This window comes from Rhinatrema bivittatum, chromosome 6, assembly GCF_901001135.1.
Source record: "Rhinatrema bivittatum chromosome 6, aRhiBiv1.1, whole genome shotgun sequence".
NCBI lineage: Eukaryota > Metazoa > Chordata > Amphibia > Gymnophiona > Rhinatrematidae > Rhinatrema > Rhinatrema bivittatum.
This window is the reverse complement of record NC_042620.1, coordinates 328202943-328215294: the sequence shown is the minus strand read 5'-3', so window position 1 is coordinate 328215294 and position 12352 is coordinate 328202943. Positions and strand designations below refer to the sequence as shown.

General features: G+C 39.8%; 1 protein-coding gene across 4 annotated transcripts in view; it reads right to left on the bottom strand.

Annotated features, from left to right (window-relative positions):
- ATRX (ATRX chromatin remodeler) overlaps window positions 1–12352 on the bottom strand; it is a 327972-nt gene that overhangs the window by 106751 nt on the left and 208869 nt on the right. For all 4 annotated transcript variants that reach the window (XM_029607651.1, XM_029607652.1, XM_029607653.1 and 1 more), the window contains one exon: window positions 4601–4724. In XM_029607651.1, the coding sequence (XP_029463511.1) occupies window positions 4601–4724 (124 nt within the window). The remainder of the gene's footprint in view (window positions 1–4600; window positions 4725–12352) is intronic.

Here is a 12352-nt window from a genome sequence, read left to right as displayed (position 1 = left end):
TTTTTTGCACAGAATTCCCCCAGGAGTAAATCACCTACAGGCCGATACAGTAAAATCGCGGGAGAGTGGGCAAGTGCTCGCTCTCCTGTGCGCACAATTCAGTATTTTAATTTATTTAAATTAGGCCCGGCGGTAAAAAGAGGCGCAAAGGACACTAGTGCGTCCCTAGCACCTCTTTTTTGACGGAAGCGGCGGCTGTCAGCGGGTTTGATAGCCGACGCTCAATTTTGCTGGCTTCGGTTCTCAAGCCCGCTGACAGCCACGGGTTCGGAAAACGGACGCCGGCAAAATTGAGTGTTCTGTTTTCGACCCGCCAGCCGCGAGCCCATTTAAAAAAAAATTTATTTTTTTTTTTAATTATTTTTACTTTTTTAAACTTTCGGGACCTCCGACTTTCCCGGGGCCAGCAGAAACTAGCGCCTACCTTTGGGTAGGCGCTAATTTCTGAAAGCAAAATGTGCGGCTTGGCTGCACATTTTGCTTTCTGAATCGCGCAGGAATACCTAATAGGGCCATCAATATTCATTTGCATGTTGCGGGCGCTATTAGGTTCGGGGGGATTGGACGCGCTATTACCCCGTACTGAATAAGGGGTAAAGGTAGCGCGTCCAAAACACGCGTCCAAATGCCGGCTTACATTGCACTCCGGAGCGCACTGTACTGTATCGGCCTGCTAGTCTGGATCCTGAAGGCCCAATTTCATTATGAACAGAAAACCACTGATGTAATATTTTTGGATCAGTATCTAATCCTTTCTAAGTCCATGCTAAAGACAACAGCTTATTCAGAGCTGGAGAGAGAAGGCCAGCTGGCAACTTATGCCTGATCTCTCACAACTGCAATCCCAATAAACCAAGACAACAGTGTGTCTTACAACTCTAAATTCCACATCTGCTATGATTCACAGGTTGGGACAAGATCTAATTAGTTATGGTAATATCCTGCTCTTGAAATAAAACCTGGAGGGGCAGCTACAAAAGGAAAAACCAATGTGACATACGTAAAAATAAAGGAATCCTTTTTCTCCTGCCTATGTAAACAATTATCTTACCATGGCTAGGAAATTCCTGCTGCTAGGAAGATTTGAACTTGTGCCAGCAACAGCAAACCAGCAATGTTGAATTCTCTCCCTTTGAAGAACTTGCCGAATTTTGGCATCATGAAAAGCATCTGACTCAGAGCTCTAGAAAGCAACTTCTGCCTATCAAACTTAAGGCACAGGACGTGAGCCGAATTCTCTGTGCCGTTATGCCAACGGCCTCAGCTCTAGGGTTAAGGAGTAGCTTTATAAATTCATAGCTACTCCTGAGACTGCCAAGATGGAGGCAGATAAATATACACTGACAGTAGTTTTAAGGTTTACACTTGCTTGCACAGAATGGATGAGCCGAAAAGATGAACTCATGTCGCACGCATGTGCCCCGGGAAAGGATTGATCAACAGATGCAACTTATCAAACTAAACCAGTTTTACACGATTCAACGTCCAACCTATGACACTTGCTTTTCATTTTCTTAGGGAAATAAGAATCTAATAATACAAATGTTCATCAGGATATAAATAATATGAAAGGTACCAATATAGGGTGCTTTGACCTGCAGTACAAGAAATGATCAACCAAGAAATTGTTGTAATAGATGCAGAGAACACACAAACCTATAACATGGCAAAGGATGAAAACAATACTGAGAAAGGAAAGTTTCAGGAAGAGTCTGAGAAAACAGGACATTACATTACATATAAAGGCAGAAAAAAACAAGAACAAATTAAAGAAAACACACCTAACAATTAATGACATTGGTAAAGATCCAGGTACACTAAAATGGCACTTAAAGGGTGACATATAGCATTTTTTTAAATTCACATGCTAAAAAATAGCATTGACAGCATACAAAACCTATTAGCATGCATCCTAACTTATAAAACAGTTCTAGTAATTGTGCTGATAGGATAAATAGTATACAGTCATGTCAGTTATAGTATGCAGACACTAAACCGAGACTGTGCAGTCCTCTTACACAATCACCTTACTACAAACCAGTATACAAGTAAGCAAGACTCAAGGTGCTGGGTGTCAGTGCTGAGGACAGAAGGGACACTGCATCTGGATCCCAGCAGAGGAGGTGAAAGATAATGAAGGATTTGCAGAAGGGAAAAAAAAAAGAAGAAAAGTACACACCTTAAATGTCTATCAAGAAGAAAAAGGATTGGCATCAGAAGGCACATTTATACTGCTTATACCAGAGAAGGAAATCTAATTGCCCTAAATCAGGACACCAGAATCCAACCATCCCCCTCCCACAGGCCTCCTGTAGTGTTGGCACAGCAACTGCATATTGTCAGCAGTTCACGCGGAAGACTTAGAATATCTGCAGTGGTCTTCGACCAGACTAAGCGCAAGAGCCATCAACCTATGCCAGCAAAACAAGTTCAGGTGACTGACATCACACCAGTGTGTGCCCTTTGTGACATCCATGCCAGGCAGGTGAGGGCATCTCAGTCCATGGACCAGAGGCATCCAATCTTGGATGGGACATTGTAATGCTCGTTAATTGTTGGATGAGTGGTAATCACTTCAAATTGGATGCTGAGAAAATTGAAGCTAATTGCTTTTCAAGAGATAAGGATTATCTGATTAGACACCATACAACATCTCTTACAAGTTTAGACAAGGAGATTTATTTTAAAGACACCATATGGAATTTAGGTGTTTTATGTGATTCTAGACTTACATTTAAGCCCTATTTTCAACATATTTTGCAAGTTGGCTATTTTAAATTGCAAATGCTTCAGCATCTTAAATTTCTTCTTGATTATGATGACCTCCTTACCATTTTTCAAGTATTACTTCTTATAGTTTTGGATTACTGTAAGTAGTTATTTATTGGGCTGCCCGCTTCCTCCCCAAAAGTGTTGCAGGCTTTAAAAAATTCTGCCACACATATAAATAATGGGTGATCATCGCTGGGGTCATATTATGCCAATGTTGCTATTTTATTTATTTATTTTATTTGCAGTTTTTATATACCGACATTTGTTTAGTAACCTCACATCGGTTCACAACAGAAACATTGCAGCTGTGCCAAATAGAACAAACATGTGCAACAGTGCTTTACAATAAACAAAGATTTACAATAAACAATACACTTTACAATAAACTTGTTAACGAACATATGCAATAGTGCTTTACAATAAACTTGTTAACTGCTAGACCTTCATTGACTCCCCATCATCCAACGAATAAAGTTTAAAGTCTTAACCTTGCTTTTTAAGGCACTAAAGTGTAACGGCCAATGATATCTTGGTGAACAGATTATTCGCTATGTTCCTGTTCGAGGTTTACGCTCTCAAAATAAAATGTTATTAGAGGATCTAGCAGTCAAATTGGCTAGACTGACTGAGACCTGAAATCATGCCTTTTTTGTAGAGGAGGTCAATACTCTGGAATGGACTTCCGGACTGTTTTTGAGTCATAGATATCAACCTTTGTTTCTGACAGAAGCTGAAGGGTTTGCAATTTCAAATAGCCTTCTCTAGTCCTTGACATCACTGTTTTATAAATGTGCAGATCTTTGTTGGTACATTTTTATAGTATTTTATTCTATTGTAATGGTATTGATTTATTTATATTGTGAATTATTTTGTTTGTGTTTTTAAAACATTGAATGCTGTTATCCACTTAGCTCATTCTAAGCTATAGGAAGAATATAAATATGTACAAATAAATACATGAATAAATAAGAGGGTGTCTCATAAGCATCCCACTGGGTTACCCCTCGATGCCTTCTATAAGGGATTTACAACTGAACTATTCCAGCCTAGCTTTTGTTGCAACCTCTGTCTTGTAGACTGTTCATACCAAGATCATGCGGGACATAGAACAGTGTAATGTCTCCGCACAATCATGGCATTCAACTGGAACTTGTAGGATGGGCCTTTATTTGCATTAGTTATAAACACTGTGCGGTGTACAATCAAGTTTGAAAAACAGAACTCACTGCTGAATCTTTGGCTTGAAAATATATTGACTTGCCTAAATAAAATAAATGCGGAATTTTCTTGGAACTATTCAAGCATGTGTTGGTGTTTCTCCTCTCTGGTCTCCTGCTCCAACAACCCCATCTCAACCATCAGCTCCCTTGAAATGGCGCACACGCTAAAAAGTGAACTGTGTGTGTGTGTGTGTGTGCCCTTGTTTCCTGTGCACTTAATAAAGCATAACTTAAATATGACATCATTTCATTTCCTGCAGGTACATGCTAAGAACCCCTTCGGCATGCAGGCTAGGACCTTAGTGCAGAGGTCCCTAAACAAACTCAAATGAAAGCAACTGGAACACATCTCAACAACTTTCAGTATTTTAGTTCCCCATAAGAATGGAAGTCCAATGGAAGCTCCTCTGAAGAGCTGAAACACCGCTGATTTGTGAGATGTGACAGCGTTTTCCCCATCAAATTTACTGGACTTTTACCCTGGACACAAACTGCTGCTGGGGAATTCGAGAGCTTCTGGAAAACTCAGTAACCTGTATTGTACGTCGGGACTGTGCAGTTGTGACACTGACTTTTCAATATAACATTAATTACTTTTATTGACCTACCTGAACCTGTTAAATGATCCAAGTAGTACTGGTAGAGCTTGCACTGAATTGGAGTCATTCTCACTGCTAGAACATATTCATATTTGGGTGGCAAGAACTTTGTAAGGGCTGTGTAATCTTTTCTCTGCAATTTGACAGAAAAATAATGTTATCTGTTAGTTTACTGGCAAAATAATGAATATGTTTGGGGAAAATCTGTATTCTTCTTCTGAGACCTTTACATTAAAAGCTTAAAGAAATAGAATTTGTGCATTGTTCAGAAGTTGGCATTCCGAGAGGAAGTATTGCATGCTGATGATATGGCATGAATGACATGCATGCTACTGCTTCAAAAGAGAACCAAGTTTTAAGGAAACACTATTCTAACTCTTAGAGGCATAGTTTATGAAATAAAGGTTCAGCCTCAAGACAGGAACATTTCTAAAGTTATTTCAACAGCACTTTGTACAGTGTCTTTGTGATAAAAAAATAAAAACCCACACTGGAAATAAAGAAATGTGGCAATACAGACATTACTGTTTGTCACATTAAGAAAATATTACCAACACTGCCACCACAACTAACTACTGTTGCCACAGACTTCCAGTGCCATGAAGTACCATTACCAGGGCTTAATCTGTAGACCAAAAGGAAGTGAAAGTGTGGAAGGGGGTGCAAAGAGGCAGGACCAGCACTGGGTGTGAGCTCTCTTTCTCTCACACAAATTATCCACACACTTCACACACTTAAGATGCTCGAGGACCACTGGTAGGAGAAAGATGGTGTGGAGTGGGGATGCAGGATCACTGGGGGTAAGGAAGAGAAGGCAGATAGAAATGGGGCTCTCTCTCTAAAACCTCTCCTCCTCCTCCTCCTCCTCTCTGCCCTGAAGATCTACATCCTCCATCCCCATCCCCCTCAGAAATTCCCCAATGGTCCTTGCCTCAGTAGACTATTGGTACACTGTCACTCAAAACTGATGTCAGCCAATCAGCGTTCACTTCCAGTCTAAGTCCTGCCCATTCTCACGGAAGTGAATGGGTGTAGCCCCACACATGCATCACCCCCAAACCTGCCCCTCCCATAGAAATAAAGTGGCTCCTCCTTTTCCCTGCCTCAAACCCCATATGATGTTACTGGTATGACAAGAATGTCATCAGAAAAGGCCCTGTCATTTTTTAATGATGGCAGAATTAATGGACTCTGGCCATTTTTGATGATCTCACCGGAAGTACAACACAAACCTAACCCACCCCCAAAAATGCACCTCCTAGAACGTTATCAGAAATGTCCCTGTCACTTTTAATGATGACAGAACCAGAAGCAGGGTTTTTTTTTTTCTAGCCCCTCTGTTTTAAAGGTTACTAGCTGTGATGTAGCAGGAAGCTTTCTCTCAATTTGTATACAGTGACAGGGAGAATCTTCCCCTTCCCTCCTCCCCTCACTGTAGATACGCATTCCCAAAGGCCCCTATCCTTGCAGAGTGAAATGGGAGCACAGCCTTTGTAGTAAACTAAAAGGATAATTAATAGGAGTACTGCAAAAGTGAATAAAACAAGATTTAGTTTTCTTTAAAAAAAACAAAAAAACCCAGATTTCTGTGTTTACAGCCATACAAAACCAATCATGTACGAGAGGATATTAAATAGAATTTATTATGAATCAGGCGCTGTAGGAAGTTTTGGTGGAATAAATCCTCTTTTTCAAGAAGCTAAAGCATGTAATGAGACAGTGACCAGAAAACAAGTAACTGAATGGCTTAAAGATCAAAATGCTTCTTCGTTACACAGAGCTGCTAGGAAGGTTGTGGGGCTTGCATGCAGTGTAATTTGCATGGGTCTGCCCAGACTTGTACAACCGGATGTAGAAGTAAGTACATGATAGAGGTCAAGTGAGAACAGCCTCCAGATAGAAAAACAGTAGCTGTTCATGAAAGGATTTAGCTTTGTGATCCTGAAAATAAAATAATGGATTTGTCAGAGACGCCTAAACAGTTGGAAATTGAAAGCGAGCAGCAGCAAAAACTGAAGAGGGACCGTAAGCGATGAGTCTTTCTGAAGGATGCTGAAACAGAAGATGAACCGCCAGTGCACCAATCGGTTGTGAACGCCTGCAGGAAGAGAAGTGCAGATGAAATGACAGAGGCAGAATTTGAGGAACTTCCGCTGGGACAAAAGCTTTTTGATTCGCAGGATCCAGCCTTTGTCAATGAAAATGCTTTGGACTCTAGAGATGTAGAGCTGCACCAAGTCGCAATCGATGCTGAAGCAGATTATTTGCTGGATACTCTTGAGGGTTTAAAGGTAAGAAAATTTCTCTCATTGTGATTAAGCATGTTAGGGCTTGGGAGATTGCTATAATAGGAACCTTGTTTAGAAAAGGCTTTTAATTTAATGTTAACATTACGTTTCATAGAAAAATGAAGGATCTTCACAAACAGAAGAATATGGGGACACACCAGATATCAACATGACCTACTTGTGCTGTTTTTGCCCAAACATTAAGAAGCTATCAGATACAGAAGGTAATCCAAAAAAATCCAGGGATGAAGATGTGCAATATTTCAGCTGGTGCGGGTGTATAGGATTTCCAAAACCCCCGCAAGTACAGGGTCTTTTTCAAAAAATGACATTTAGATCAATCATAAGGGTGGCCGTGTACAGCATTCTTACAAAGTGCTTGGCTGGCATTCGTCATGACGATTACTATGGTTGTATTATAGATGATCCAAGCCAGAAAAATGATGACCGTCCTCCAGTGGAATGCCTTAGACATCCAGAAAAAATTAAGGACAGTTTGTACCAGGTTGTGCCTTGAACGTGTTTTGAATCTTATTGTATTAGCAGCATATAAAAGAGTGTTAAATCTAAACAATGATGATTTGAATCTGATCATTTACTTTATACATAGTGTGAAAAGTGCTCTAAATCCTGTAGAAAAACTCAACAGTATGCTTAGGCCTACAGATTAGATTTTAATTATTAAATATATAAATGCCATCATCTCTGGGAGAAAGCATCAGTCCTTTTGTAAAAATGTATAACCGGTGTTTGTTATCAATGTTTTTTCTTGTATTTTCAATAGTGCGTATTGATCATGAATTACCTTGTGAAAAGGAAAAAGAAAAAGGGTCCAATGATGTTTAATACATTTTTGCCATGTATATAAAATAGTTAATAAAGAAACATAAAAACAATTAAACAAATATATATCTGAATTAACAAATGTGTCAAGAGTGTTTTAAGGATCTGTGGAAGGTTTTGGGAGACAAAACAAGAACAAGCATTTTTTATGGCATTAAGCCTCATTGATAACAATACTCAGACTGATTCAGCAACCATTTCATTAACTGAGGAATGGACACTGCAATGACCGAGGTGGGGGAAGCTGACTCAAGATCTAATCAAGGCAAGACAATGTATAATATGTAGTCTTTGGAGGAAAGCAAGGGGCCTGGCTGATAAACCATTCAAGGGAAAGACCTTCACCATAAGAGTGGGGCTGCAGTAGACAATACAGTTGTTCAATACATGACAGCTTGGGAAGTCACTTTTGTGTTACAATATACAATATTTTTTAGGATTGCTGTGTGGGGGATGAAGGAATACACAGGGGTCATTAAACCACTGAAAGGTTCGCCAGTCTACAGTTTGTAAAGTGCCCCCAAGACCTAAAGAGGCTAATCAGGGAGAACAAATTACAGAAGGTTCAACAGCCTGTAGTTTTGTGAAGTGGCCCAAGATCTAAAGAGATATTGATAACACACCCAAAAGGCCTGTAAATGATAACCCAATCAAGAGAACTGGCTCATACTATAAGGGGTCTGGGATAGTTGCAGTAGATGTCCATCACATGACAGAGAGGGGCCAGACAGCTTTTGTGATACAATACACAGGACATTTGAGGATTGCTGGTGGTTATGCCCTTATGATGGAAATAAAAGGTGTATCCAGTAACCAGAAAGGCTCCCCAGTCTACAGCTGGTAAGGTCTGAAGAGCTTGAAACAGAAAGGGCTTCTTCAAACAAAGAGAGACAGAAGTCTGACTTTATTAATAAATTGTCACTTACTAAACAGAGGCACGAAGAAAACTAAAACCAGAGTAGTGGTTTTGTTGTATCTTATTTTTAGATATTAATTTAAAACTGTTATAAAAGAAAAAAAGCATTGAGCACAGACCAGCAGCCTGGCTGTAGCAAGGCCTCAGAGCAAAAAACAAAGACCCCCACAACATTTCTGAGAATAAACCAAATAAAGGTTAGGAAGCATTTTTTATTTTTACAGCTATACATGCAAACCTCCATATGATTCTCTGGTGTGTAAATGAAAAAAAGATAATGTCATGTGGTTTTTAGATAAGATTTTAAAACTATCGTTAAAAGAAAAAAAAAAAAGTGTGGCTGTTTTTATTATTAGACCAAGAACAGAATATGCCAAAGAAATCTGATGAATTACATACAAGAAACCAAAAGATAAGCAAAAAAGCAGCCATTTATTCTGTTACAGTTTTACAAAATTCTTAAAATAATGTAAAACCAATAAAAAAGTGTGACCCCCATGTTCATTTTTTTTTTTATTTTATTTTTTTTAATTTTTAGACCGTGAAAATGCTACAAAAGGGCCTATTTCCAAAAGAAAAGACAGTGAGAACTTCAGAGAGAGGGAACCAGCGCACAGTGAAAGTAGAAAGAATGTGAAAGCAAGGCTTTAACAGTGTGTCAGAGTTTGGTAAATAATTGTATATCAGGCCCCTCTGAAAATGCATCTGCAGAAAACGAATTGGCGAGTTTTGTGCAATTTGTGAGAAGGTGGGGCTGTGATTTAAAAATATTTAATGGTGTACTTTATTCAGAGGAATGTTGTATTAATATAGAGAGAATAACCTCATTCAGAGATGAGCAAGATGTTAAGCAACAGAGTTTCACCCGGTGATTATGTGCAAGTGCATCTACATTCTACAAATTTCTTAATTTATGTATTCAGGAAAGTTAAATCCTCATACTCTGGATGCTGTTGATTTCTTAGACCAAGTTAGTAAACTCATGCAGAGAAATACAGATCAGCGAGACATTCCGTATTGTTGTTCTTGTTATAGGGAACAAAGGGGGAGGGGCACGAAGGGTTTTAAGGTCTATTCTATACAGCCAAATCGTGCATAGAAAGAGAAGACATTTAATAGACTTGAATAACACAGGTAACAATCTATGCTTTGCAGGGAGCCTTGCAGCCATCATGTCACCAATAAAGCTCACAGATTCAGAGCTGTTAGACCTTGCTAAAAAAGACTGCATGCAGAGCTAGTGTGATCAGAGCATAAAAAGGTCATGCACAATGGTGTCTCGGTATAAACATAAGGGTTGTACTTTATACAAAAGAATGCAGGTATTTTAAGACAAATGACAGACCTAAATTCCCTAGAACTGTTTTTATGTTGATACATGACCATTTCTATAGCATATTAGATGTAAAAAAGTTCTATGGTGAACGAAACTTCTGTAAATTTTGCCAGAAGCCGTATAGCCATGATCATAATTGTGCATTATGGTGTCATCTCTGCTTAACAGCAACATGTATAAATGTTGGTGCACAACAGAGATGCCCTAAATGCAGACGGTATTGTTGTTCTAAAGAATGCTTAGTCAGGCGATGGGTGTTTGTCTAAAATACTGTATGAGAAATGTGAAGCATACGTGGACAAGAGGCATAAATGTAGGGGCAGTCAACGTAAGCTGTGCTCTGAGCCCTTGACCTCTGGCAACAAATACTTGTATTTTATGCCTCCTATTGATCAAGCACAAATACCTGAAAAATGTACATTTTATGACTGAGTGCATGCAGGAAACAGGCTGGCATGTTCCCAATTACATATATGCAACAGATTTAAACAAAAGAAAATGGGAGTTCAAAGATCTTGAGTGTGAGTTTTTTTGTGACAAAAATGTCAAATACACTTTTTTCATAGCACATAATTCAAAAACTATGATGGTTATTTTGTAGTTAGCGAGCTGCTAAAGGAAAAGGTGGATGTATGCTTGTTATTTCAGGATGGCAAGCTCTTACAAATCACAATCAAACCCTTGGGTATATGATTTAAAGACTAAATTTCCTGCCCATGAAGCTTAGCAAGCTTCCACAAGCCATGGGGTTTCAAGGATGTAAGGGTTATTTCCCTCATTTTTTAATACTAGCGATAATCAAAATTATGTGGGCCCTTTGCCTGGTGTTGAGTACTATGGAGATAGAAATATGATGTCTGGAGAAAGAGGAATTCTTAAAGTGGTATAGGAACAATAGAACACTTGATTTACAAAAGGAGCTCGGATATTACTGCCAGCAGGATGTGAACATTTTGAGGCAGACCTGTATCCTGTACAGATCTGAAATCATGACAATGACAGAGAAAGAGGCAATTGTAGAGGAGGGCGGCAGATCTAAAACCGTGAAAAGATGGATAGATCCCTTCCAGTATATAACACTGGCATCTGGGTGCATGGCTATATACAGGTTTATGTTTTTAGAACCCAAGACCGTGGCACTCGTCCAACTAGAGCAGTGGTTCTCAACCTTTTTTCGGCCGGGACACACCTGACAGATGGTTCTCGCATGCGTGACACACTGAACATGTGACCGTCATGGGGCTAAATGTAAATTCTGCATCCTCAGGAACCTCCTCGAACCCCAACAATGGGTGCAGAGCAGAACTAGGGCATAACCTGTACAACTCACCATACAAAAAAAGATGTTTTGGTTCTTGTGACATCTCAGTAACAGCAACACAAACTCCCTCTACTATCAGGCAAAATACCTCTACTTACAAAAAGACAGTAATTTACCACTAATGCATGTCCTATTGAGAAAACACAACAAATAAGATTGATACAAATGCCTACATGCTAGTAAAATACCTCACTTCGGTCACACACATAGAACTGACCTTCAGCAAGTACTGGCCTCCAGTGGCAGCACGCAGCGTTACTTTGCTATTAACGGCATCGGCCCACCGGGGGATGAGCGATCCCCTGATAGGCCCTTCCGCCCCAACTGGGGTAAGGGGGATGCCGTGATACACCTGCTGGTGCTTGGCGACACACTGGTTGAGAATCGCTGCTCTAGACAACTATCAGAGGCACACAGAGACATTCATCACCCTCTATCCAGTGGCTGATGTATACAGAGGCCGCAGAGCAAGTACAGATCACACATGCTTTACAAGGGAAGGAGGGGAAGCAGGTGGATCCCTTTTTCTTGGGGTACAAACAGCTTTTGAATTTAAATGGCTGCTTTTTCCATGCTTACATAAGATATTCCATACTGGATCAGACCAAGGGTCCATCAAGCCCAGCATCCTGTTTCCAACAGAGGCCAATCCAAGTCGCAAGTACCTAAACATTAAATAGATCTCGAGCAACTATTGCTTATTAATTACCATAATAGCAGTTTATGGATTTTTCCGCTAGGAACTTATCCAAACCTTTTTTAAACCCAACAATACTAACTGCTGTAACCACATCCTCTAGCAATGAGTTCCAGAGCTTAACTATGTGCTGAGTGAAAAAGAATTTTCTTAGATTTGTTTTAAATGAGCTACTTGCTAACTTCATGGAGTGCCCCCCTGGTCCCAGATTTACATTAACTTGTTCAAGACCTTTCATAATTTTGTAGACCTCTATCATATCCCCCCTCAGTTATCTCTTCTCCAAACTGAACAGCCCTAACTTCTTCAGCCTTTCCTCATAGGGCAGCCGTTCCATGCCCCTTATTTTCGTCATCCTTC